Raw genomic sequence first — 25,911 nt, 5'->3', positions numbered from 1 at the left:
TTCCCTTCCCTTCCCTTCCCTTCCCTTCCCTTCCCTTCTTCCCTTCCCTCCCCTTCCCTTCCCTTCCCTTCCCTTCTCTTCTCTCTCTCTCTCTCTCTCTCTCTCTCTCTCTCTCTCTCTCTCTCCTTCCTTCTTTTCTTTCTTCTTCTTTTTAAATTTTTTTTTTTTACTTGAGACAGACAATGCTAAGGAGTAGAACAATAGCCTCAGATGGCAAAAAATAAAAAAAAGAGTGGGAGGGCAGACTAGGGGGCCTTTTGGTTGCAGAAGTATTCTAACACATTCTGAAAAGTGTCCTGTGAACTTGAATGTCGGAGGAGGAAGGAAACATTTTACTCTAGGAAATCATTGACTAAATTTAGGTTCTTTCAACTAAATACATGTTCTTTGGCATGGCTTATGACACAGGATATGTGTCCTGAGAAAGAAAGCTGGGCCTAGCCACAGTGCCAACTCTTTACCTGCCCACACCCAGGTCCTGTTTTCCATGGTTAGTATATGCCACTCAGTTGTTCTTTCCAGTTACACTGGAGGTTTGCGTATTTTTGAAAAACCTTTTCCTGAAACAGGAGGATTATTTGGCAGGTGTAGAAAGCCCCTGGCTGGCTTTGGTGGTAACAGCTGGAAGGCATGCTCACATGATCTTGGGTGGTTACAAATTCCTGAAAGTCCCTCAAGTAGCCACGTGTTCCTGCTGTTGTTTGCCAGGAATGAGAGTCGTACTGGAATGCAAATGTGGCATCGCTGGTGAGAATTTCCAAGGGCATCTGGGCTTTATGGCAGAAGCAGAGATCTCGATTTCCTTGGCTGTAGATTAGAAGGTCAATCCGTTATTTTTACAATCTTCCTCTTGGTCAGAGTTAAGAGGGAGGCCGGAGAAATAGTAAAATGGCGGTTGTATGCTCAAAAGTGCATGGTGAAAGCAAGTTGCAAATTTCCTATTCATATTTCTGAACTCTGAATAGATGAAGTCTGAGAAATTTTCACCTGTGACTGAAGGTGTAGATAGGCCAAGCATCTTTCCCCTGTGACCATCAATACATTGCACCGGGAAAGGCCTACCAGGGCCAGGAACTTCATTGAGATGATGTCATTTAACAACCCCCTTACTTCCATTTGTTAAACCATTCAAACTGTGCTGGAGGTGGGTCTGTGAGTTGTGTGATATGAGAACCATCCAAAGTGGCTAGTCTATTCGTATGCTTTGCTAGTTGACACTGCAGAATGCCGAGAAACACCCCTGCACAAGTTGATTTCTCTCAACTTGTATTTCCCTACATTTTGCCCAAGACACTGGAATAATTTAAGAAGTGAAAAAGCATTAGCCACCCCACCCCCACTGTAAGCTGCACTTTGCATTGGCTACACACCAGCGAAAGTATATTAAGATGTAAAATTCGGCTCTGCTAATTGAGGTCAAAGGTGTTGCTTTCATTCTGGAACCTCTGAGCTGTGGAGAAGAAGTTGGCGGGTGAGAGGGGGGTGTTGAAAGCTGCAAGCCAAGTCATTGCCAGAATGAAACATATCTCACGGGGAACGCGTGGGAGGTTCTGGGTGAGGAAAAGAGGCAATTGTGGTTCCTGCTGCTGTCTGAAGCCTGTACAGCTCACTGTGTCTCAGAATTTTCATAAAGCTGTGCTTGCCAGCAGCCTCACACCCGGATCCTCACTTGGCCAAATTTGTATTTCTGTCCCACGGACCTGGATGTGAAACCTCATATTCAGGAATTAAAGTCTCTCACGAAGAGGAGGAAGTTCAATTGTCCTTAAAATGCCTTTGGAGTCATATGGAATACTCTTTTATTTTTTATTTTTATATTGATATCTTTACTTAAATCCAAAGGCAGCTTTTGTATTTTGATGTAGTTGTTAGCTCCCAGAATTAAAATATTGGTTCTTCTGATGTGGTAGCGTTTTAGCTATGTGTGGTGTTGTGAGCTTGATTTGTTTGAATTAAAATGAAGGCAGTGAATACACAACACTGTGCTTTTCCATAGTCATCACAAAATTAATACCAGCCGGGCGATGGTGGCGCACGCCTTTAATCCCAGCACTCGGGAGGCAGAGGCAGGCGGATCTCTGTGAGTTCAAGACCAGCCTGGTCTACAAGAGCTAGTTCCAGGACAGGCTCCAAAACCACAGAGAAAACAAAACAAAACAAAGAAACAAAATTAATACCATATTTCATTGAAACGAAAGTATTGGCAACTGTAACCTGCGCAATTATCACGTGCCAAGGCGAGGACTATAATTCGGCGTGTTCTTATCCCTTGGAATTTTTATTTTGTGTTAGTGAGCATTCTTTTAGACTTACCTAGATGCTAATTTTTATCGCAAATTCTTCCCTTTACGTCCATTCAAAAGGAGACTGCAAAAAACAAACAATATGAAAACAAACAAATAAACAAAACCAACAAAACAAAACCCACATCGATTTGGGCATTAGTAAAAGCTGTTTGCAGTGTCTCTTAGGTTTGGAATCATCATCTTTGCTTTGCTACAAAATACCATCTTGCTCGTGAAGAGCAGCAGTGATTCAACATTTCTTTAAAAATCACCCCCAGTCAATATCTCAGGAATTTTCCACCAACATGGCCTTCTAGTATATGCACTAAGCTCTTATTTCATTGTCAAGTTGTCCCTGAAATCTTCTTGAGGACCTACTTAGCGACAGCTTCCCATGCCTGTACTCAGCTCATTTTAAGTACTGACTTAAAGAGTAACTGTGCCCATGTTTTTGCCTGGCCAGGCAATGGTAGCTATGTGGTCACTGGGTAGCTTGTTTGAAAACAAAATCCAGTTTCAGAGATGATACCATGGGGAAAAGTGTTCATTTTGGGATTGTTGAAATATGATATATAAATTACACATTTTTATTTTATTTTTGTAGCAGTGGGGATTGAACCCAGGGACTCACACAGGCTAAGCAAACACTATTCCACTAAGTAGCCAACAAGTTGCAGCCTCAGCCCCTTTTTCCCCATTTTTTTTTGTTTGGAGGTAGAGTTTCCCTAAGTTGCTAGCTGAACTTGAACTGGATCTGTAGTCCTATCAGTCCTTGAACTCCCAATGAGCTGGGATTGCAGACCTGCACAGCCAGGCACATTACCTGGTCCAGTGGATCTGAGACGGAACCTGAGATTGTACAGTGCTAGCAAGTCTCAGTTGCTGCCCACTCTGCAAGTGTGGGTAGTGGTGTATCGAGTAGCTAGCTGGGCTTCAGTGCATCAAAGGAAACAGCCTGTCATGGGAAAATTCAGTACCTCTCCAGTGTGCGTGGGTGTTTGGATTTTTGCTTTCTTCATATCATATAAACGAAAACCTTCATGTTGCAAATATCAATGTACTGTTTAAATATAAAGACTTTTTAGGGGATAAGAAAGAAAACAAGATGTTTTTTCTCTTGTAGTACAAGGAGTGAAATTTCCATCCCTTAATTTCTTTCTAAAAGGTTTTTCTTTCATTTCATTTTCTTTTTCTTTTCTTCTCAAAAAACATGGAAAACTTGAATTTGTTAGGAAATCCACATGCAATTGCAGATTTACAAGCTACCCATTAATACTACATTAGTTCATCATGATTAATAGCATCTATGTGGATGCTTAATGAATTAATAATGGTGGACCGTTTACTTTGACATGACAGTAGGACGTTGTAAAAAGACACTTCCCATAAGAGGAAAATTAATTGTACGTTAGTTGGAGAATAGTTTGTCATAAATAAGATGCATTTGGAAAGCCTCATTGGTGTTGATGTCTGCATAGTGGGAGGCACTTTCAAAAGATCCATAGATCTAAAAAAAAAAAAACAAAATGAGATGAGATGTGCTTGAGAGTTGAGTCCACAGTTAAGAGTATATATTGCTCCTGCAGAGGACCTGGGTCCAGTTCCTAGCATCCATATCGGGCAGCTCACAACCTTCTGTAACTCCGGTTCCAGGGGATCTGAGTCCCTCTGGCTAACTGTATGCACCCGGTGCATATAAACTCACATAGCTTCACATACATACACAGAAATAAAAATACTAAATATATCTTTAAGAATAAATGAGACTTTTCTTTGATGAATAGTTATGATAGGTGCAGAAGAAGACATTTGTGGCAGAGAAACATAGTTGCAACATAGACTTCCTATAGGGGCTGTTTAGATTAAGTTCCAAATTGAACTGCTTCCACTACCTGCTGGTCCATTCTAAAGTTATAATTCATTTCCCTAAGGCCCCGGCAGTTTTTTTATACTGTTTGTTTCTTTAGAGGATCATTGTACCATCAGTCTTTAGTCTAATTCTGGGATGTTGGCAGCCATCATTGCTTATTTTTGTCTTTGCCCTACATCCGATGAAGTGAAGGTCAAGGAAATTATGTGACTTGCCCAAACCAATCCAGCCATATAATTTGTCCCCCACAGATTATGGGTCTACCATTTCAAATGTCTCCGATTTTAACCCAGGCGGAAAGAGCTGCAGGAGTGGAGGCTCTGTCCAGCTGGTGCCTTTGAGGAAATGCAGGAAGCTCCGTGTGCTCCGAGCTCTGACTTGGAAGGGAAGAGGGCTAAAAGACAAAAGAGAAGAGGAGGGTAGGGACCAGAGCATGCTGCCCTTGTAGGCTGTGTAATGATCTTAGACTTTATCCTAAGGCAATGGGAAGCCATTTGTAAATGTCACATCAAGAGCCCTGATGAGTGATGTGTTCTGCCAAAGCATACTGGCTGCCTGTGGACAATGGCTTGGAGGCAGGGGCTGATGTGTTGGACACCGGCTCATCAGAGCCCATTGTGCCCATTCACACGAAGGCAACTCGGAAGCATTTTGATTCTCTTTTATTTTTCCTTTAAGTCAGCTGTAAGGGTCACTGCTGTACCTTCATTGCCCCTGGTTTCTGTGACCGTAGGATGCACCCAAGTATCCTTAGTCACGGGCAGCATCTGGTGGGGAAGCCATCATAGCATCTCGTGGGTAGTTAGCACACAGCCTTTCATTCCTTGTACCTTTTGGAGTTGTCTGGTGATGCTAACGGGTCTACTGCTTCCTCTCTTTGTGGGGAGAAGAGTCTGGAATATGTCCTCTAACCCTCCACTGTCAGCAACCCAGTTTTCAAGAGATAGACTCACTGGATCACACATTATTGTTTGAAAATCCAGAAATAGAACCCATCCACCTCTCACCTCCTTATGGTAGGTGGAAGTCAAAGCAGGGGTTAGTCAGGATGTGGTTTTTAAACCTACGTTTACAGTGTTTTGAAGCTGCTTTCATAGACGAGAGAAGACTCACAAAGTCTGGAGCTCATACTTTTTAGGATTTGGGGTGTACCCTATTTACGCCCCTCTTTTCCCCATAGGGTGTTATACAAGCTAGAATTGAAAACAGATGTCCTATGTCATTTTTTTTTCTCGTTTGGAAATCTTTCTGGTATAGCATAGATCATCCCCACGCAAACCAGTAAATCAGCCCTCCCCTCGAACCCCCATTGCACTTTGCTTTTAAGAAAGGATGTTTCTAAATCTGGGACTGTAAAGTCTGAGGAACTAAGATCAAAATGCAAGGAGACAGACACTTCCTAAGACGAAACAAACATTTAGTGCTCTCCTCAGAGAACACTGGCACTGAATTAAAGTGGAGTTGCAGGGCTTGGGCTGTAGCTCAGTTGGTGGACTATCTGTCCAGTATGCACAAATACCCGAGCTCCATCTTGAGCACTGGTTAAGATCTGGCGTGCTGGTGCACACACACTCCTATGTAACCAGGAGGTGGAGACAGAGGGTAGAAAGATCAGAAGTTCAAGGTCCCTCTTGCTTACATAGGGAATTTAAAACTAGAGGTCCTGCCTCAAAACCTAACAATACCCCCTCATATACCCAAAGACCACAAAAGCAGAAAAAAAATCGGGGAGGGGGGAGGAGCTCAGTTGGTAAAATTCTTGCCTTGAATTCTAATCCTGGAATCCATCTAAAAGGCTAGTTTCTGTGGAGTAATGCTTGCAATCCTAGCACTAGGAAAGCAGGCAAACAGATTCCTGGGGCTTGCTGGCTAGTCAGCCTAATTTACTTGGCAAGTTCTAGGCTATTGACAGACTCTGTCTCAAAAAATGAGGAGGGTGGCCTTGGGGAAGCACTTGTCATGCAAATATGAGGACCTGAGTTTAGATCCCCAGAGCCCATGAATTATGCTTTGAATGAGAATGGCCCTCATGGGCTCATATAATTGAACACTTACTGTTTGGAAGGATTCAGAGGGTTTTTTTTTTGTTGTTGTTGTTGAAGAGGTTTGTCACTGGAGGTGGGCATTGAAGTTTCAAAAGCCCACACCATTCCCAGTTATAGTGCTCTCTTCCTCATGGCTGCGCCTGGAGATGTAAATGCTCAGCTACTGCTCTAGCGCCATGCCTGCCTGCTGCCAAGTTCCCTGGTATGATCGTCATGGGTTCACACTCTGAAACTGTAAGCCCTTATAGACTCTTCTGTAAGTTGTTTTGGTCATGGTGTAATGGCAATAGAAAAGTAAACAAGATACCATGCAAAAGCTGGGCAGGTGTGGTAGGGCATGTCTGTGATCTCAGCGCACCTTGTGGCAAGATGAAAGGATGAGACAGGAGAATCTTTAGAAGTCCATGGGCCAGGTAGACCAGGGTACACCTTGGAGAACAACAAAATGGAAGGCAAAGATCAACACTCAAGGTTTCCCTATGACCTCCACATATGCATCATGGCACTCACATGCGTAAACACATCCGCACACAGAGATACATACACACAAAAAGATGGATGATGTCAAAGAAGTGATGTTGGAAGTTATCCTATGACCTCCACTTGCATATACACACACGTCCATTTGCACATGCATGAGCATGTACATACACACACACACACACATACACACACACACACACACACACACACACACACACACACACACACCCAAACAAAACCAGTAAAGAAACAGGTGTAGACTGAGCAAAAGAAAGCTGAACCAACCTTACTTGATCTTGAGTGGGATAGGATTCTAGATATCAGGAATTGTTGACTGGTAAGTGTTGTTGATTTAAAGTAGTGGTTCTCACAGTGTATTCTCTGGTCCTGCAACTTCAGCTTTACCTTGGAGTTCACTAGAAGTGTAAAATCATCCAGGTGGTGATGGCACATGCCTTTAATCCAAGTACTTGGGAGGCTGAGGTAGATGGATCTCTGAGTTTAAGCCCAGCCTGATCTACAGAGCAAGTTTCAGGGCAGTCAGGGATATAGAGACCTTGTCTTAAAAAAACAAAACAAAAATCCCAACAAACAAAAACAAAAAACAACAACAAAAACTAAGTGCATCATAGACTCCACCTCAGATCGACTAAATCAGATACTCGGAAAGGACCCAGCTATCTATGCCTTAATCTCTCCTAATGGTGATGCACACTCAAGTTTGGATAGCAATGGCTTGGGTTAGAGCATGATGTGCAGGGAAACCTTGAGCAATGCTAACTTGGTTCTTCTCCAAGCTCTCCAACTTTCTCATCTCTGACTAGGTGCCCCAGGAACCGATATTCCTGGTCACAAAATAGAATGACAGAGCAAAGGAGAGGCTGAGCATAAAGTCATTTCTCCATTGTAAAAGCAAGAGTGTATATAACCAGTTAAGTTTGAAGGGTCGTTGGGAAATTCTACAAGGGCATTGGTATTTCTGGTCTAGCACTGGAGAGCCTAGTTATCTCGCAAAGAAACCAACTTGTGGAATTTTGCTGAGTATCTGATGGTTGGTTGAACAAGAGTTCTAGAACTGGGTCCAGGTCCATATTCTAAATTTCAGCAGCTAAATCTCCTTGGATAAGTTTTTAAGAGTTTTTTTTTTTAACTTTTTTTTTCAACCTGCAGAGTAGGATTAATGATCCATGTCTAGGGATGCTTGGGAGGTTAACTCTGGTCAAGAACAATATAGTGGGCACAGCAGAGGTGCTTACTAATCCACAGTACCATTATTGGGTCCTTGGCTATGTCAGGATTACTCAGGATGGACCACCTCAAGGAGTTTGCAACTGTACTTGGCCTTTGCCTAGGAAGGTTGAAATAGAAGGCAGGAGAATAAAAGTTAGCTAGAATTTTTATTGTAGGTGAAACTGAAGGTGGATTTTAATGGCTTCAATTTCAGAGCAGGCTTTACACTGAACTATCGAAATAGGAAAGGTATTTTCCTGAGTTTAAATATCATATTGGCAGATCCATTGTAATACTGTGCTTTCAAAGAGCATTGCTAAAATTTAAATTATTTTAACTGTAACCTTGATAAGTATAATCTTTATAAATTAATTCACTTATAAGTGAACATAATAAAATAATTACTTTCCATCAGAGTTTTGTAGTATCTGGCAGTTTTCTAAAATTGATTTTCTTCCGGACAAAGAGGTCTTTGTGTTAAAAGGAGGTATTTTGTATTATTTGGTAACCTATGATTTAGATTAATGAGTTAGAAGTTTTCAATCCTCCTAAAATCATCCTTGCCCCTTTCACTTGAGCCGAGGCTAACCAACAATTATTACTTTTAAGATAGTCATAAAAAGTGGACAGAGAAAATCATTCTGACAGTTTCTCTCCCTATAGGTTGGTAGAAGTTTTCTAGAAGAATGAGAAATATCGGTTCTTATTGTCTTTTCAGTATGTCAAACAGACTCAGTTAATCTCATGCTCGGCTGGCTGCAGGGCTAAGGAACTGGAAAGCCCAGTGTCATGCCGTTTGTGTAAAATATGAGGGCCAGAGGCTCCATGAACCATGACCCGGTTAACTTGAGTTTTATTTTTTAAAGGGAATAATATTGGACTTTCGGAGCTGATCTGCTCTCCATGTTTAACTGTATAAGGCCTTAACACCCATGCTGCTGTGAGTTAGAAAGGTGAAAATATAAATCAGTACAGTAACTAAGCCAAGGAGCCTAGAAAGTAGGCTTGGTTTGAAGTCTGCAGCCTGGAAAATCAACGAGGGCAAAAATAGTGAAGTTAGAGGCAACATTCAATCATGGACCATCTAAAGGTGGCTTTTAAGCATTGCCCAAAGAGAAATCAGGCCATGGTACTATAGTTATAAAGATTATATATACATATAGTGTGTGTGTGTGTGTAGAGAACATTTTGCTCATTATGTAGGTATGGAAACTTCCAGTACTGATTTTGGTGTTCCAAAGTTTTCAATTTTCATGATGTTTTTCTCATTAGAAATGAGAAATCCTTCGGTTTCCAAAGGAGAAGTGTTGGCATATTCTAAATGAAATTTCAGAATTTACCCTAGTAAAGTTGATGTGAAAGTTTTCAAGAGCAAATTAAGAAAATTGCTCCAGCATTCACTGTTTTTTTTTCATTTTTTAATTGATTTTTATTGAGTTATACATTTTTCTCTGCTCCCCTCCCTGCCTCTCCCCTTCTCTCCGCTTCAACCCTCCCCCAAGGTCCCCATGCTCCCAATTTACTCAGGAGATCTTGTCTTTTTCTACTTTCCATGTAGATTAGATTTATGTATGTCTCTCTTAGGGTCCTCATTGTTGTCTAGGTTCTCTGGGATTGTGATTTGTGGGCTGATTTACTTTGCTTTATGTTTAAAAACCACCTATGAGTAAGTACATGTGATACTTGCCTTTCTGTGTCTGGGTTACCTCACTCGAAATGATGTTTTTTATCTCCATCCATTTTCCTGCAAAATTCAAGCTGTCATTATTTTTTCTGCTGTGTAGTACTCCATTGTATAAGTGTACCACATGTTCCCTATTCATTCTTCAGTTGAGGGGCATTTAGGTTGTTTCCAGGTTCTGGCTTTGAAAAACAAAGCTGCTATGAACATAGCTGAGCACATGTCCTTGTGGCACGATTGTGCATCCTTTGGATATATACCCAAAAGTGGTATTGCTGGGTCTTGAGGAAGGTTGTTTCCTAATTTTCTGAGAAATCGCCACACTGATATCCAAAGGGGCTGTACCAGCTTGCATTTCCACCAGTAATGCAGGAGTGTTCCTTTTTCCCCACAACCTCTCCAGCATAAGTTGTCATCATTATTTTTGATCTTGGTCATTTTTACAGGTGTAAGATGGAATCTCAGAGTTGTTTTGATTTGCATTTCTCTGATGCCTAAGGTGTTGAACATTTCCTTAAGCGTCTTTCAGCCATTTTAGATCCCTCTGTTCAGAGTTCTCTGTTTAGGTCTGCATTCCATTTTTTATTGGATTATTTGTTCTTTTGATGACCAATTTCTTGAGTTCTTTGTATATTTTGGAGATCAGATCTCTGTCTGATGTGTGGTTAGTGAAGATCTTTTCCCATTCTATAGGCTGTTGTTTTGTCTTGTTGACCATGTCCTTTGCTTTACAGAAGCTTTTCAGTTTCAGGAGGTCCCATTTATTAATTGTTTCTCTCAGTGTCTGTGCTGCTAGGGTTATAGTTAGGAAGTAGTCTCCTGTGCCAATGCATTCAAGTGTACTTTCCACTTTCTCTTCTATAAGGTTCAGTGTGGCTGGCTTTATGTTGAAGTCTTTGGTCCATTTGGACTTGAGTTTTGGGCATGGTGATAGATATGGGTTTATTTTCATTCTTCTGCATGTTGATATCCAGTTATGCCAGCACCATATGTTAAATATGCTTTCTTTTTTCCATTTGATATTTTTTTGCTTCTTTGTCAAAAATCAGGCGATCAAAGATGTGTGGATTAATATCCGGGTCTTCTATTTGGTTCCATTGGTCCTCCTCTCTGTTCTTATGCTAATACCAAGCTGTTTTCAGTACTGTAGCCCTGTAGTAGAGTTTGAAGTCAGGGATTGTGATGCCTCCAGAAGTTCTTTTATTGTACAGGATTGTTTGGTTATCCTGGATTTTTTGTTTTTCCATATGAAGTTGAGTAGTGTTCTTTTGAGGTCTGTGAAGAATTTTGCTGGGATTTTGCTGGGCATTGCATTGAATCTGTAGATTGCTTTTGGTAAGATTGCCATTTTTACTATGTTAATTCTACCTACCCAAGAGCATAGGAGATCTTTCCACTTTCTGGTGTCTTCTTCAATTTCTTTCTTCAAAGATTTAAAGTTCTTGTCGTACAAGTCTCCCACTTGTTTGGTTAGAGTCACTCCGAGATACTTTATGCTATTTGTGACTATTGCTTTCACTGGTTTCTTAATAGCCCAAGGATCCCTATCAGAGTACATGGCACTCAGGGAAATCTCAGACATCTCATAGGAGATAAAGAAAGACTAGAATGGAGGTGCCCTGTAAAGCTCTCTGTGGCTTCATGGTAACAGTTCAGTACCAAGATTCTTGGCCAACTTTTACTCATGTACCTGAACTTTTGCATGAGCAGTTGGAAAATTTAAGACTATATTCATTGTTCAGTTCCTAACTGTTACAAACTTGAAGTGACTGACCTTAACTGTGTGTGCCTTTCGTGAACTTCTGACTCACAAGGGTACTGTGATGTCCTCAGGAATCTCAGCATCCTTTGAAATGTTCTTAGTTCTATAGTGATCAATAAATGTCGTTTGAGTAGGAGGAGTGAATCAAACGGACAAGGTAGATGTTCTCTGGACTTCCAAGTTAAAAGGAACATGAAACGTTTTCCTCCAAGTTCTGAAAAACAGAGCATTGAAAATGGGTGATTAAGATGAGACAACTGGTAAAATCAAACTAGTGTCCATGGAAACAGGTGAATAGAGTTTTGGATGCTACAGACTGGAATGTGAACAAACCCAGAGATTATGGTGCTACATGGCCAGGATATTGCACATGATAGTAAGAAATGATAAAGGTAGTCAGCTTAGCTTTTTGCATGTCTTGTGCAATTGAATGAAAAATTCTGCCTTTTCTTCTTGGAAATTTAACGCAGGCAGTATTTGCTAAGCACTAGCTTTGTGCACCAAGCCCTAGGCCTTGGGGCTTCAGATTTGACTGTAACCAATAATAACTATAGTCAATGCCAGCTTTTGCCCTTTATAACTTGTCTTTGTTTTACAGTTTTTTTAAGTTGCAAAATTTTTATACAATGTATTCTGGTTATGATTTTCCCTCTCCAATTCCTCCCTGATCCACCCTACCTTCTTTACCTTCTCATTCATCCAACTGTGCCATTTCTCTCTCTGTCCTTAACAAAAACAAGAAAAAGACCCAAAAGAAACCCATATCATGCCCCATGTAATAACAAAGGAACTTCTTAGTGAAATTAAAAGACACAGAGAGATTCCAAATTAATAAAATTAGAGATGCAAAGGGTGACATTACAACAGACAGGAAATCCAGAGACTCAGAAGGATGTTTATTTTAAGGCCCTCCAGATCAGCATTGACAAAGCTCCTATGAATTCACAGAGACTGAAGCCACATGCACAGTGCCTGGATAGATCTCTAGCAGTTCTTCTGAGCTTATAGTAAGGCTTTCAGTTTAGTGTTTTTATGAGAATCCTGAGTGTGTGAATGAGTGGTTCTCTGATGCTTGTCCCTTGTCTTGAGTTCTTTTCCTTCTGTTGGCTTGTCATGTCAAACTCCAAACTAGTAGCTTTTGTTTTATCTTATTATATTTTATTTTGTTATATTTATGAAATGAATGAATGAAGGAAAACCTAGCTACTAGGGTAAAGTTTAACAACGGAACTGTCATTTATACCTTCTAAGAGAGGGAAGTCAGATTTCTCCAATGGACTGACATTGGGTATATCAACCACTCCAGAGCAGGCTTCATGTTCAGGAGTACTTGACCAACATATAATGAACAGCACCGTGTTTATTTGTGGGGACTTTTATTTGCTTACAGTTTGGTGGTTTTTAATTTTTTTTTATTTTTTTGGTGGGGGTGGTGTTTTATTTCGTTTTATTGGTTCAGGGGAGTCTTGTTATTTTATTGGGTTTTTGTGTTTTGGGAAAGAACATAAAGGTACATGGGTAGGGATGGGAAGTGGGTCTGGAAGGACTTGGGGGAGAGGAAGAATATGAGCCAAATATATTTAAATTTAAAAATTGTTTTAACCAAGAAAAATCTAATAAAAATCACTGTTTACTTGCTGTCTACAAAATAAAGCATGTTTTATAATAAAAAAAATCTCTGCTCTATCAAGCTGGAAAACCTAAAAGAAATGGATACATTTTTTTGATATATGCAACCTACCAAAGTTAAGCAACATCAAATAATCTATTTAAACATACCAATAAGCCCTAGTGAAATTGAAACAGTAATTAAAAGTCTCCCAAATTCCCATCACCCCACTCAAGAAGGAAACCACAAGGCCAGAAGATTCAGTGTAGAATTCTATCAGACCTTCAAAGAAGAATTAGCACTAATACTTCTAAAATTATTCTGTGAAATAGAAACTGAAGGAATATTACCTAATTCTTTTCATGATTATTCAGATATATAAGTCACATAAAACCCACCCCAAAAGAAAATTACAGACAGATATCCCTTATCAACAAAATACAAAAACTGTTAATAAAATACTTGCAAACCAAATACAAGAATATATACAAAATATTATCCACCATGATTAAGTAGACTTCATCTCTGAGATGCAGGAATTGTTCATCATACATAAATTGAACATAATCTACCATATAAGCAGACTGAAAGACAAAAACCATCTCATTGGATACAGACAATCCAATATCTCATCATGATAAAAGTCCGAGAGGTTATGGATACAAGGGATATACCTTAACATAATGAAGGAGATTTATAGTCGACAACCACCATCAACCTAAACAGTGAGAAACTCCAGGCATTTTCACTAAAATTAGGAACAAGGCAAGGATTCCCACATTCTCCATACCTATTAAATATATTACTTAAAATCTTATCTGGAGCTAGTTGTCTCATGGCTCTAGCCAAGATGCCAAATCTGGATTTCTTTGTTGTTGGTTTTTTTTTTGTAATTTCCTCCTTTTTCTTTTTTCTTTTTTTATTTTTTTTGGGGGGGGGATTTTCGAGACAGGGTTTCTCTGTAGCTTTTTGGTTCCTGTCCTGGAACTAGCTCTTCTAGACTAGGCTGGCCTCGAACTCACAGAAATCTGCCTGCCTCTGCCTCCCGAGTGCTGGGATTAAAGGCGTGTGCCACCACCGCCTGGCTTTCCTCCTTTTTCTATCAAATCTTATTAATTTGGATCTCCCTTTTGTCTTTTAGTTGATTTGGTTAAGGGTTTGCCAATCTTACTGATTTTTTCAAAGAATCAATTCTTAGTTTCTTTGTATTGTTTGTTAGTGTTTCTATTGTATTGATTTTGGCTCTGAATTTGTTTCTGCTTCCCATTCCCTTTGAATGTTATTTTTTCTTATTCTAGAGCAGTGATTCTTAACCTGCTAATACTGTGACCCTTGAACACAGTTTCTCATCCTGTGCTGGCCTCCAACCATAAAACTCTTTTCGTTGCTACTTTATAACTGTAACTTTGTTACTGTCATGAATCATAAAATAAATATCTGATATGCAAAATATCTGATATGTGACCCCTGTGAAAGGGTCCATTGACCCCCAACGGGTTGCAAACCACAGGTTGAGATCCACTGTTCTAGTGCTTTGGAATATGCTGTTAAGTTACTAAAGTGGGATCTCCCCAAGTTTTGTAATAGCAGCTAATGTTATGAATGTGTCTCTTACAACTGCCTTCGTTATGTCCTGTGAGTTTGGGTGTGTTGTATGTTCATTTTCCTTCAGTTCTAGAAAGTCTTAAATTATTTTTGAAGTTCTGTGTTGAACCAGTTTTATTCAGTAGTAAGTTGTTAATTTTCCTCTTTTTAAAGATTGATTTATTTATTATGTATACATTCTGCCTGCATGTATGCCCACACGCCAGAAGAGGGCGCCAGATCTCATCACAGATGGTTGTGAGTCACCATATGGTTGCTGGGAATTGAACTCAGGACCTCTGGAAGAGCTCTTAACCTCTGAGCCATCTCTCCAGCCCCAAGTTGTTAATTTTCCATGAGTTCATAAGCTTTCTGTTTTTGTTGTTGATCTCCAGCTTTAATCTGGGGTGGTCAGAAGGGATGCAGGGTATTTTAATTTTCTTACGTCTGTTGAGCTGTGCTTTGTGTCCAATTATGTGGTAATTTTGGAAAAAGTTCAGTGTGGTGCTGAGAGGAAATATGTTCTGTGTTTGGGTGACGCGCGCTGTATCTGCTGGGTCCATTTGACTTAGGACCTTATTTACCTCCAGCATTTCTCTGTTTATGGTGGGGTGTGCGATTTGGATGCAGCAGAATTATGCATCCTATGTTCTAACCCGCTTCTTAGTCTGTGTCTTTGTATTGGAGATTTGAGGTCATCAATACTGAGAGTTATCAATGAGCAGTTCATAGATTTTTATTCTTTTGCTGTTTTAGCTTTTCTCTCTCTTTTGATTTGCTGGTCTGTAATCATTTATTCTTCACGTCTTCTTGGTTGTAGTTTGTCCCTTCAGACTTGAGTTGTCTTTCTAATGCCTTCCGTTGAGATGAATTGGTTGATAGATATTGCTTGAATTGACTTTATCATAGAATATCTTGTTTCTTCATCTATGGTGATTGAAAGTTTAGCTGGGTATGGTAGTCTGGGCTGGTGTCTCTAGTGTCTTAGAGTATGCAGGACATCTGTCTAGACCCTTTTGGCTTTCAGAGTCTTCATTAAGAAGTCAGGTGTAATTCTTATAGACCTGCCTTTTTATGTTAGTTGGACATTTCCCCTTGCAGCTTTTAATGTTTTTTATTCTGTACATTTAGTGTTTTAATTATTATGTGTCATGGAGAATTTATTTTCTGGACCAGTCTATTTGGTGTTCTCTATGCTTCTTGTACCCTGATAGGCATCTTCTTCTTTAGGTTAGGAAAATTTTCTTCCATGTTAAAAGTATTTTCTGTGCCTTTAACCTGGGTTTCTTCTCCTTCCTCTATTCTATTATCCATAGATTTGGTCTTAGTGTTCCAGAATTCTTGGATGTTTTACGCATAGATATTAAAAGTTCATTTTAGATTTAACGTTTTCTCTGACTGAGCTATCCATTTCTTCTACCTTATCTACAATGCCCGAGACTCTCTCTTCTTTGTCTTGTAGTCCCTCTGACGTCTTTGACTTCTTAAATTTTTATTTCTTTTTTTTTTTCAGTTTAGACTTTCTTTCATGATCCCGTTTCTTTTCTTTTTCTTTTTTTTGAGTCAGGGTTTCTCTGTGTAGCACTGGCCTTCCTGGAACTCTCTCTGTAGACCAAGCTGGCCTTGAACTCAGAGATCCATCTGCCTTTGCTTCCCAAGTGCTGGCATATTTTTTGTTGAATTCTACTTGCACATCTTGAATTGTTTTTATTATTCCATTCAACTGTTTATGTTTCACAGACGTGATTAAGGCATCGATTCATCTCCTCTTTAAGGTCCCTAAACATAGCATAATCAGTATTTTTAATTCCCTGACATGCACTACACCAGGCCACTTTTCATGGTTTTGCTGTACTAGAGTTACTGACTTTTGGCGGAGGCACATTGTCTTGGCTGTTCATGTTTGTGGTTTTTTTTTCTAGTGTCAAGGCACCAGGAGTGATGGTATTTGAGATATTTTGTGGTCCTGATGCCTAGTCTTGTCTTTGGAGGGTGAGTGATCTGTTCTTTGCTTGCTATGTCCACCTGAGATCCTAGGCAAGTCTGGTGGCTGTGGGGTCCCTCGTAGAGAGTTGTTCTAGAGAGTTATTTGATGGCTCAGTGGGTTGCAGAAAGGGATGAAGATGGGCCGTGAGGAAAGGCTGAGAGGGGATGTTGGGAAAGTGCTAGGGGAATTGTTCAGAACCAAGAGGCAGAGTCCTCAGGGAATGGGGGTGTGTTGGGAGGCAGGGATCCTGCAAGCAGGCTGCTATAGGGCTAAGAGGAGCCTTGGAGATAAACAATTTAAGGGATGGTGGGAAAGACAGTGAGCATAGCCTACCTGAGTTACAGTCCAGTGTGGATACTGGGGTCCCTGGCAATAGGCAACTGATACAAGGGGATGGAGATGGTCTGAAAGGAAAGGCTGAGAGAGCCAGTGTGAAAGAGCTAAGCTGCGGCTGTACCAAGAATGTCAGTGCCATTTTTTTCATGCCAAAATGTATCTGGTGATATCATTTGAGAAGAATTGACCAATATATCTTACTTATTAAACCCTTTTCATGATTCATCCCCAGTAAGGCCAACCTTGGTTGTCCACATCATGGACAAAAAGAAATTATAAATGGGCTGTAGGTATAAATATGAAGCAATGAAGATTCTAGATGAAAGTGTAGGTCATTGTATTGATTTGGGGGTAGATTTTTAAAAAAATAACAAATAGCATTAATCATAGAGGGAGAAAGGGAGAAATAGAACTATATTAAAATTCGAAATTTCACTTCATCGCAAGATACCAGGAAGAAAAGAACAACTACAGAATGGGAGAAGATTTTGTCAGTCCTCAAAAAGGAGATGTGGGGACTATAGGAGGATCTTTTATAAATCAAAAGACCAAGTTAAATTATGCAAGTATTGTGAAACAGAGCTGAGCAAACAATGGACGCGGAGGTGAGGCTCAGCAGAAGACCGTTCAGCATAACCGGGTCTTCGGTTCAGTGAAAGGCCACAAAACCAAGCAAAAACATCCATTCCGAATCCTGGTTGGGGGCAGTGATAAGGAAGTGACTGTAGGGCTTCTGGGATTTTGGTAACAATCTCGCTTACTTCTGTGTGTTTACGTTGCAGAATCCTTTCAAATTATGATCTGGGCATTTTCTGTTGAATACATTACTATAATTGGATTGAAAATGTTTGTATTTGGAAAAACAGGGCCTTGCTGTCCGGGATGAAGCACATAAGCCAAGCAGCTTTGAGATCACTAATGACTAACAGATAGCTACCCGGCATTTTCTGTGCTATGGAGGCAGAGGAAATGTGCAGGGTTCTGCAAAGTGTCTACAGCGGGGTGTTTGAGCAAGCATCCAATACACAGAAAGGGAGTATCTTGATAGCCACCACACCTGAAACAGGAAGAGGAAAGTACAAATAGTTATAGAGGACACAGTAGGAAGATTGATAACGATCCACTTTTTGATATGGTTAACTTGGTCTGTCATCCAGATTAAGCTACTAGGGTTTTTTTTTTTGTTTTTGTTTATTTGTTTTGTCTTTTTTTTAAAAAAAGATTTGTTTATTTATTATTATTACACAGTGTTAAACCTCCATGTATGCCCTCAGGCCAGAAGAGGACACCAGATCTCATTACAGATGGTTGTGAGCCACCATGTGGTTGCTGAGAATCGAACTCAGGACCTCCAGAAGAGCAGTCAATGCTCTTAACCTCTGAGCCATCTCTCCAGCCCCTTTGTTTTGTCTTTTTTGAGAGATAGGCTCTCAGTTTGCTTGCTATGTACCCGTGGATGACCTTGAAGTTTCCATCTTCGTATTCCCACTTCCTGAGTCCTGAAAGAACGGGCATGTGTCACCCTGTCCAATTTATTCTGTGCTAATGTTAAACCTAGGGCTTCTTTCATGTTAGGCAAGTGCCCGATCAACTGAGTCGCATCCACAGCCTAGCCACCACTGACTTCAGCATGTGCCTGGGCTCTGAGCTAGAAATTCTTGACGCATAAAAGTTTGAAAATCGTCACCAACCCTGGGGGTGTATAGTATAATCCAAATTTGCAGACAAAAATGCCAAAACCTTAGAGACATTAAATAACTTGCCTCCATTCTAGCTAGGAGGTATCAGCGAACTGAAACTGGAGCTCATGTCTGTGGGACTTGGAAGCCTTTTATCTTGATATGTTTTTCACTCTTTAGTTCAAATTGGCCCAAAAGTCACAGGAGTTCTCCTGTCTTAGTCTCCCTAGGGCTAGAGTGACAAGTCTGAGCTACTGTACCTAGCCGCCTTATTTTTTGAAACCAGTTTTATTTGATCTTAGTGAGGAGAAAAATACTTCCCATATGCAGGATTTTTTTGTTTTGTTTTGAGTTTGTTTGTTTGTTGTTTTTTTTCTAGATAGGGTTTCTTTGTAGATCAGGCTAGTCTTGAACTCACAGAAATTCACCTGCCTACTATGTGTTGGGATTAAAGGCTTGTGCTACCATTACCTGGCTTACTATATTCAGTTTTAAGATAATTTGAGGAGAACATATTTTTTTCCAGCCAAATGTGAAGTTTGATGTAGGCTGTCTTAAGATTCTATGAATTGGCATTTTTGTTTCCTATAGGAAAGAGTAGGAAGCATCGAAAATCTTCCACTAAACAACACCGGCTATGCTGGAAAAGCCCTGCGTTGGTGACCTATGGGACCTTTCCACATTTTGGAGACATTTTAATAACTTGAATAATTGCCTGTGATAGGCAGGTATTATTTTCTGCTTATTAATGACTCTCCAGGCTTGATATTCTTCTTCTTCTGACTAATTCACATGCATAGATAAAGAAAATAGTGCTGGGAGCTGATTGCTACATCACTATCTGCATAGCAGTGCTTCTCCGTCTGCTTTGATACAGAGAGAAAGCCGAGAGAAGAAGACAAAGGATAGGACAAAGAACCTAGCATCAGCTAAATCTGTTTGAAAAGCCAAATTCTGTTACAGAAACCAGAATTTTGTCCAGTGTAAATTATTGGTATTTGTAATTATTGGTAAATGATTGGTATTTGTGCATGGTTAGGATTTTAGGACTGATCTGTTCAACACGTGTTGAGCCACAGTATGCGTTGGAAACACACACAAATAAATATTAAAGACCGGTGCTTAGTTTTGCTCCTATGGCTTCTTTCTTGGCCCTTCAGGTAGTCATGTTTGCAGCCTGCAGGGTGTTTATAATACTGAAACCTCATCCGAACCTGTAGTGGTTTGAAAGAAAGTGGCCCCCCCAGAGGGAGAGGCACTAAGGAGGTGTGGCCTTGTTGGATGAAGTGTATCACGGTGGGGGCTGGCTTCGAGGTTTTCTATGCTGAGGATATCACCCAACCCAGTGTTTAGTGTACTTCCTGTTGCCTGCAAGATGTAGGACTCAGCTTTTCCTCCAGCACCAAGTCTGCCTGCACACCACCATGTTCCCTGCCATGATGATAATGGACCGAACCTCTGAAACTGTAAGCCAGCCCCAACTAAATATTTTCTTTATGAGAGTTGCCATGGTCATGGTATCTCTTCGCAGCAATAAAACCCTAACTAAGAACCCTCAATGAAATGTGGATTATTTACTTCTGAATGTGTCTTTCCAATAGTCTAATGACAGAAAGTCATTATGTGACAGTCTAATGTGTGACAGTCTAATGTGACAGACATGTGAGATGGCTTGAATGAAGAATGTATGGGTGTGGTTTGAGAACTTTGTTGAAAAAGACAAAACCCCACAAAACAAACCCCTTTATTTCTGGAGCAAGTTTCCCAATGTTTCTTGCTGTGACGATACACAAGATGCCCCAAACAAGTTGTTGAAAATGTTCACCTTCAACGAGAGGTTATTTTGCTAGACTCTGTCTAGTGTCCTAGGCTTGGTCTATGTACCGGTTCTCATAGAGACAAAAGCCAAGTAGGCCTTGAGAGACTGTTGGCAGTGAGGGATGCTTGGTGCTCTGGCAGAGTTCCCAGCACTCACAATGGGCAGCTCACAACTGCCTGTAACTCTAGCTCCAGGGGACCCCTCTTCTGGCCTTTGGTGGCCCTTGCAAACAAGTACATATACATGCACACAAAGACACACAGCGACACATGGAAACAATAAAATATATTTTAAAAAAACCAAAACAAAATACCCTGGGCAAGAACTTTGGATTGCAGTTTTTGGGATGTGGAACTTGTGGTTTAGATGTCAGTCCTTGGAATGTGTGTGTGTGTGTTTTATCAAATTGATTAGCATTGTACATTGTGCCGTGAAGCCTTTGGGAGAGATATAAACCATCTTTTCCGCTGATTTTTTGGAGGATTTCAAGTGTGTTTCCTGCCAGAAGCCGTCTTACATAGTGGAAATAGGCAGGGCCAAAGGGGCTACAGTCCACCCTAGGGATTCATCAACTTGGCTTCGTGAAGGTAAACTGATACTTTCAAGTCAAGTGCAATCCCCCCCTCCCTGAGAAGAAGTTTGTTTCCACTGTGTTCTGGCCTTCTTCTTTCCTTATATGAAAGAAGAGCGACAACAACCTTTTTTTTTTTTTTACCTTCAAACAATCTTATTAATGATTTTATAAATAGAAAATAATTTTCCAAGAGGGTCTGGCAAACAGTTTTTGTACATGGCCTCATTTGCTTCTCCAGGGCTTTGCATGTGGGAATAGACACATTTTCAGACAATTTGGGTAGGCTTTCCAATCTCGATTCTTTATTTCCTGTTGTGAGAACTTTTTTTTTTCATGTACATGTTATACAATACCAAATAAGACTTGTAATGAGAAATTTTCTTCCGGGTGACCTCCCTGAGAGGCTGAGTTATGAAAAAAGAATGGTAAGAAACTTAACCCAGATGAAATTACCTCCATTGAGAGTATTGTTTGGTACAGAAACAACAGACTGAATTATTTTTGGTTTTTTAATAAATGAAGTCAGCTTTCTTTTTTGGAGGTGGCAGCAGAAATTAACCCCTGCAGAAAGTCTAGCCTCAGATGGCTGGTGAACATTCAGTTTCTTTTGAGTTAGGAGAACCTTGGATAAAATAATGTTCAATTGTTTTTATTTGGACCTCAAGTAGCTTTGGAATCTTCCCTGCTGTCTGCACTCCTGGTATTCTCCAGAGTTGTCTGTCTTGGTATTTAATTTTCTGGAGGCTGACCTTCAATCTGACATCGTATACAGGCAGATACTAATGAATTCCATTTCACCTTCGTAGCACTTCTGGAGAAATCAGTCAGTCGAAGGCGGGACATTGAAGCCGTACAGAAAGCCAAAATCCTTTATTCATCCTGCATGAATGAGAGTGAGTAATAAGGAAAATAAATATTTATGATCCTTATCCCTCAGAATTCTATTAATGTTTAAAGGCATTGTTAAGGAAGAGAAAACTGAAATTCTATCAATGTTTAAAGGTTTTTTCTTTAGGTAATAAAAAGTCTCAAAGACTGGATTTTGATGAATCTTTTTTAGAGAATCTGTACTGTTGTAGTGGAAAATAATCTTTTAAAGACATTTTGATTTTGTTATTTGATGTTTATAACTGTGTATATGTGTGTGGGTGTGTGCACTCGAGTGCGTGAGTGCAGATGGAGACCAGGTGAGGCTGTAGGAGCCCGTGAAACTGGAGGTTCATGCTGTTGTGTACTGCCCACCAAGAGTGTGGAGACCTGAACTCGGTTCCTCTGCAAGAACAGCATGTGCTCTTAACAACTGTGTTATTTCTCCAGCCTCAAGAAAATGATCTTCTCTGTGACTGGATTATTTCTGTGTCAGTTCCTATATTAGAAATTTAGATAGGGCAGCAGGGAAAAGCTCATTGTATCTAGTAAAAAAATAAATTTGAATCCATAGCCAGGCCAGTTCTGGCTCCAGACAAAACCTGAGAGGGCAAATACTTAGGAAAATTATGTTCCGTAGAAACCACTGGAACTTTAGATTTCTAGGCATGTCAGGCTCCTCCTAGCATTTTCCTTGGGAGACAAAGACCTCAACGTGATCTTTCAAGGCCATTCCAGAGTTGAAGCAAGTGCTTCCAGAAAGTGTGTTAGTTGATTTCGGTAGGATTTGGGGATATCGTTTGATATGCTAGAAGCACCTATTCACCGGGGCATCCTTGTCATAACTGAACCATATTGTTAATGAGGGTTGTTCCTTGGTGCCAATAATAAGTACCACTGACTTCATTTCATTCATTGGCAGGGGTCTGTGCAACTAAGCCCATCTTCATTATAGAGAACATCCAGCAGGTTGAGAAGAGACATTTGCACTCTAGCTTGGTGATCCAGTTTGCAGTTCATTTTCAGTGTTTTGAGTCAAGGTCTCAGGGAGCCCAGGTTGGCTTTGAGCAATCACTGTGTAGTTGAGGGTCACCTAGAATTTCTGATCCTCTTGCCTCTTCTTCTCGAGTGCAGGACTTGAGGGATGAGTCATGGTACCTGGCTTCTAGTTTACAATTCTAACTTGCCCTTTGTGTCCACTCCCTTTCAGAAGCAATTGAAAAAGCAGACGCCAAGCCCCTGCTCCACATCTTGCGGCATTCACCTTTCCGCTGGCCTGTGCTTGAAGCTAATATTGGTCCTGAAGGGGTTTGGTCGGAGAGAAAATTCAGCCTCTTGCAAACACTTGCAACATTCCGTGGCCAATACAGCAATTCTGTGTTCATCCGTTTGTATGTGTCCCCCGATGACAAGGCGTCCAATGAACATATCTTGAAGGTATAGCCAGGGCTGTTTGTTCATGCTAAGATTAACCCTTTAGGGTGTCTTTTTCTTTTCGTTTATCCTCAAGTATCCCTTGCTGTCCTCAAGCTTGCGGTGCACCCCAGGGTGACTTTGAACTCCTGTCACTTGCCTCTACCTTCTGACTACTGAGATTACAGGTTTGTATCACCATGCCATGTTTATGCAGTGCTCATGAATGCTAGGAAACCACTCTGCCAACTGTGCTACAATCCCCAGTTCGGGTGCTTTCCTAAAGGCAGAAATTCATGCTGACTTTATGAAATGGTGAGGCAAAAATTCAGCTGAACTTTAGGATCTAGAATTATGCCCTGCTCCAAGATTTGCAGAGAGTAGATCATTAGAAGTCCAAGATTTGCAGAGAGTAGATCATTAGAAGTCCAAGATTTGCAGGGTGTAGATCATTAGTAGAATGTTGCCAGCCTTTCAGGGACCCTGTGTGTGGCTTTCAAGTGATCCCTGTTCTCATTCTCAGATGGCTTCTCTGAGCATGGAAATTCCAGCTGGGAGAGGTTTCTGGGTCTCCCGTGATAACAGAAGACTTTCTGAACTCTGCTCTTTCCCTCACCTCCTTGTTCCTCCGACAGAAGGGGCAACACATGCCAGATGCCTTGTTCCCCTTTCAGGAACAACTTGCACACACGCCTACATCCCCATTGTCAAGTTCAATCTGAATCTGTCCTCCTCCCTTTCAAAAGGTAAAGCAGAACTTATTCTAAGCACATTTTTTTTTCTGCTGGGAGAAGGAGTATAAAGGCAGGGAGCAGTTGGCTGTGCCCTGAGGTGGATTGCATTGGTGAAATTAGGAGGTTGTCAGAAAGTTACAGACCACAGAAGATTCATCAATGAAAGGGGGTTGTAGGAATTCAAATAACATTTCCTAACTCATTTTATGCATTCACCCTGCTGTGTTTTTTTCTTCCATAGAAGAAAAATAATGATGCTATTGAACATTGATTTCTACCCTAAGCTGCCCTTCATCAAAGCAGAACATATTAATGATATATCAATATAAAAACTGTAGGACAATAAAACCATTTAGCATATTTCCTCATTCAACATAAGCCACCTCTCCAAAAATCAAAACCATGGAGCTTCTGTTTTGAGCTAAGTAAGAGGTGGGCAATGTGTTTTCTATAAAGGGACAGATGGTTCATATTTGAGGTTTTGCCAGCCATCTGGTCTCTATTTCAACTATTGAGCTTTGCCATTGTACCTGGAAAAGCAGCTTTAGATGAAGTATGTGACGAGCTGGCCTGAAAGCTGTAGATTCCTGACCTCTAAGTGTAGACAGTGATAGGTGGCAAGAAAAATCTTTGGTTGTTGAAAGGATTCTCACTCAGAAGGAAAGTTTTAGTTCCAGAGGCAGCTGTGTGTCTGTGTTGGATGATGAAGTAGCAACATGCTATTGAGCCATCTCATAATGTGAGACACAATGACGGTGCAATCCAATCAGCCCCTCTTCAATGTGGATGGAGTACTCGATGTTTAAAGCCAGATTTTAAGACGATTATTCTCAATTACAGGACTATTATGATAGTCTTCCAAATACTTTAGATGTTATTTCAAAGTAAGGAGACTGTCAACCATATGTAATTTACACCCTCTGTGGAGTGGTGGATGATTTTGATTCACACGATGATGCATCTTTGCAAATGGTAACTATTTTATTTTTCACCCATTCCTGGACTTAGACAAACAATTGACTTATTTTTTCTAATATTTTTTTCATGAAGAAAACTACCACTTAAAATGAAAATGAGCAATAAGCACCTATGTATTTATGAACCTAACATCAATACCCTCAACTTTGTGCTATTTTTTTAATCAAATTTAAACCTTTCCTTTTTGGAGGCTAAAATATTTTATAGCATAGCTAAAACGTATCTTTTCACTGTGAATATTTCATTGTCTGAGCTAATATAAAAGACTCTTACAAGGGGCTGGAGAGATGGCTCAGTGGTTGAGAGCGCTGACTGCTCTTCCAGAGGACCTGGGTTCAGTTCCCAGCACCCACGTGGCAGCTCACAACTATCTGAAGATCCAGTTGCAGGGAATCTGACACCTTCACACCAATGTATATAAAATAAAGTTAAATAGACCATAAAAAAGACTCTTACAATAACAAGACTCTTACCAAAACCATACTTAACATCTAATATACAAAGTTAATATAAAAGTTAATATAAAAGTTTTCAATTTTTCTGATTATATAAAACATTTTCTTTTGTGCTGGTGAGGGTAGAATCCAGGGCCTCATGCATGATAAGCAAGTGTTCTACAATCAAGCTATACCCTTCAGTCCCCCAAATGTGTCCTTAATAAACCCCAACCAGAAACAGCTGCATTTTGATTGAGGTTAAAATTAAGAATCAATCACATGTGCACTTTCTAAGTCCGGTTTAATCTACAACAGTCATCACCTTCTCTTTGTTTTTTAAACCACATTTATTTGCTAAAGAAACTGGATTATTTCTCCCATATATTTTCTCCACAATCTGGGTTTGATTGATTTCAGGATAAATGAATAGCCAATGAGACAAAGTTCTCACTTGTAAGAGAAGAACAGCTTGGAAATTCAGGAGAGGAACTCAAGAGATTTTCAGTAGTTAAGAGAACGTAGTCCTTTTGCAGAAGAC

The 25,911-nt window shown here is 40.3% G+C and overlaps 1 protein-coding gene across 1 annotated transcript in view; it reads left to right on the top strand.

Annotated features, from left to right (window-relative positions):
- Phex (phosphate regulating endopeptidase X-linked) overlaps positions 1-25,911 on the top strand; it is a 211,420-nt gene that overhangs the window by 22,298 nt on the left and 163,211 nt on the right. Inside the window, exons 4-5 of the mRNA XM_075958100.1 lie at positions 21,751-21,837; positions 23,022-23,248. Of these exons, the coding sequence (XP_075814215.1) occupies positions 21,751-21,837; positions 23,022-23,248 (314 nt within the window). The remainder of the gene's footprint in view (positions 1-21,750; positions 21,838-23,021; positions 23,249-25,911) is intronic.

The sequence above is a fragment of the Microtus pennsylvanicus genome, chromosome X (genome assembly GCF_037038515.1).
Source record: "Microtus pennsylvanicus isolate mMicPen1 chromosome X, mMicPen1.hap1, whole genome shotgun sequence".
NCBI classification, from domain to species: Eukaryota; Metazoa; Chordata; class Mammalia; order Rodentia; family Cricetidae; genus Microtus; species Microtus pennsylvanicus.
The sequence above is the reverse complement of the archived record's forward strand: the minus strand, read 5'-3'. Positions and strand labels throughout refer to the sequence as shown.